Raw genomic sequence first — 2,358 nt, forward strand, 5'->3', positions numbered from 1 at the left:
AAAAAAAGATAAGCTAAACTTGTACTTTTATCTTTGTCCAGGCTTCTTAAATTGAATATATTCCTTTAACTACTTAATTTTAGAGTGTATTTATGCATCTTCATTCCTTTTACTAAAAAGGTTCAAAAATGGAAGAAAACTAAGTTAAATCTAATTCTAATACTCTTGAATGAGAATAGGAAACTTAGAGAAATATGGTTGAAAGCTGTAGATTGACTGTTGATTTTGTTGCTCATTTTGGATATCCTGTGCTTGATTGTTGACCATAATGAGGGTAGGGCTGATTGAATATTTGGGTGTGTATATAATATTTTCTTAATCTGTTGCTTATCTAACCCTAATCAAATTGACAAATAGGAAAATGCAAGATTCATTGTAATTCAGGTTAACCATTTATCATTTACCTGGAAATCAAGTGTTCTCAATTTTTTGGCTTCCATGGCTTTGGTCTCCCTTTATTCTGCCATGCCCTATATTTTCAACTTGGAATCATCTTTTTGTTACTCTGTTTAGGTGGCTGGGCTGCTTAATCCTATGCTGCATGGTGATCCTGATCCTGGTCTTTTTCTACCTGGGATTATTATGTGGTACATGTGGCTATGACAAAAATGCAACACCAACAACCAGAGGCTGTCTCTCAAATACTGGAGGAAATTTCCTGATGGCGTGAGTACTTGCCATTTTAATCTTTCCCCTAGGTTAAGAAATTGCATTGAAGAATATATTTGGGAGATAAAAAGCAAAAAAGACAAGGAGGAGGAAAACTTTGCCTTGGGTTTTACTAAGATTTGCATTATTGAACTTTGGAGTTACACTCACTTCCTATGTATATGTATGCCTTCAAGAAAGTTTAACTTCTGGCAACCAACTGGACTAATCCTTGCACTTTTCTAGACAAAGTATTTTGGAAGTGGTTTGCCATTACCTCTTTCCTAGAGCTGAGAGAGAGGGACTGACCCAAGTCATCCAGCTGGCTTTGTGCCTAAGGTAGAACTAGAACTGAAGGTCTCCCAGTTTTTAGCCTGATGCCTTAACCATTGACTCTCTAATTCTTATGTTAACTGTATTTAACTAACTTTAATTAAACTAAACAAATGTAAATTAAATCAGGTACAGTTGTAGTGTCTCGCTCTACCTAAAGCCAAAAGCAGTCATGAACTCACAAGAGGTGGCATATCCCAGACTTAAGAAATTATGCTGGTCACTTAATTTGGTAATCATTCCAATGACTCATCCATAAAGAGAACTTACTGATATGCAAAAGCAGAGTAGCATTGCATTAAATGGAGTTAAATGGAATCTTTTAATGGATTCTCTAAAAAGGATGAATTCAGCTTATTTCTGTATCTAAGTTGGGCCCCTTAATCTTTTGATGAAACCACCTTTTCTAAGTAGTAATTTCTTTAAAATCATCTTGGGAATTGTAAGCAATTAAAAAGTGCTTCTTCGAGTATAAAAGTTATACTATGGGCTTACAGTTCCCTAAAAACCAAGCCTTTCAAAATTTACCTGAAGTTCTGGAAGAACAACGAGAGATGCCTTTTGAACGCTTTCTCAGAATAGTGCTTTAATAGAATTGTGGAAGAAATGCTAAACCTTCTCACATGAGACTCACTTTCTTGTATTTTAGAAGTTTTGCTTTCTGTCCTGCTCCTGTTTTCACAGATTCTCAAGCACAGCTATTTCAGCAGAAAAGATTCCCTCTCCTGTACTTACAGACTTATTTTTGATCTGGAAAGTCATTGCATACTTCTGAATTGATAGATATTTTGATATTTGTTTTCCTTAGTCTAAGCTGGTTGTTAAAATACTTACAAGAGGATGTATTCTTAAAATGCCTTTTTTTTCTTCTCTCCCCCGCCCCCTCCTTCAATCAGTGGAGTTACTTTCAGCTTCCTCTTCTCCTGGGTTCTGATGCTGACAGTGGTGGTCACTTTCATTACCGGCGGAAACGTGGAGAAGCTGATATGTGAATCATTTCATGACAAGACTTTATTCCAAGTATGGCACTCTATATAATCATGGATTTCCATATCTTTTCTGATAATTCTAATGTTTGTCATGCACTTGTAAAACATTCTTTTTTTTTTTTTTCCAAAGAATTTTTTATTGTTTTCAACATAAAAAAAAACACATCACAAATACATCACAATTGAAACCCCCCCCCCCACCCCCCACCCGGACTTCCCAAACCTAATCCCAGGATACTATTCAACTAAAAGTAACCTTGTATTAATATCCCTAACTCCACAAAGTGTTATTCTACATAAGTAGGTGAAATATATATATATGTATAAAGAAAGAATTTTTTATCTAAAAACCTAACTTATATTCCACCATTCTATGCTTATTTTGAAT

The 2,358-nt window shown here is 35.1% G+C and overlaps 1 protein-coding gene across 1 annotated transcript in view; it reads left to right on the forward strand.

Annotated features, from left to right (window-relative positions):
* The window catches only part of PROM1 (prominin 1), a 185,930-nt gene that overhangs the window by 134,262 nt on the left and 49,310 nt on the right, over positions 1-2,358 (forward strand). The window contains exons 14-15 of the mRNA XM_015821550.1: positions 514-666; positions 1,878-2,001. Coding sequence (XP_015677036.1) covers positions 514-666; positions 1,878-2,001 — 277 coding nt within the window. The remainder of the gene's footprint in view (positions 1-513; positions 667-1,877; positions 2,002-2,358) is intronic.

This window comes from Protobothrops mucrosquamatus, unplaced genomic scaffold, assembly GCF_001527695.2.
Source record: "Protobothrops mucrosquamatus isolate PMUCROS unplaced genomic scaffold, P.Mucros_1.0 scaffold1347, whole genome shotgun sequence".
In the NCBI taxonomy this organism is placed as follows: Eukaryota; Metazoa; Chordata; class Lepidosauria; order Squamata; family Viperidae; genus Protobothrops; species Protobothrops mucrosquamatus.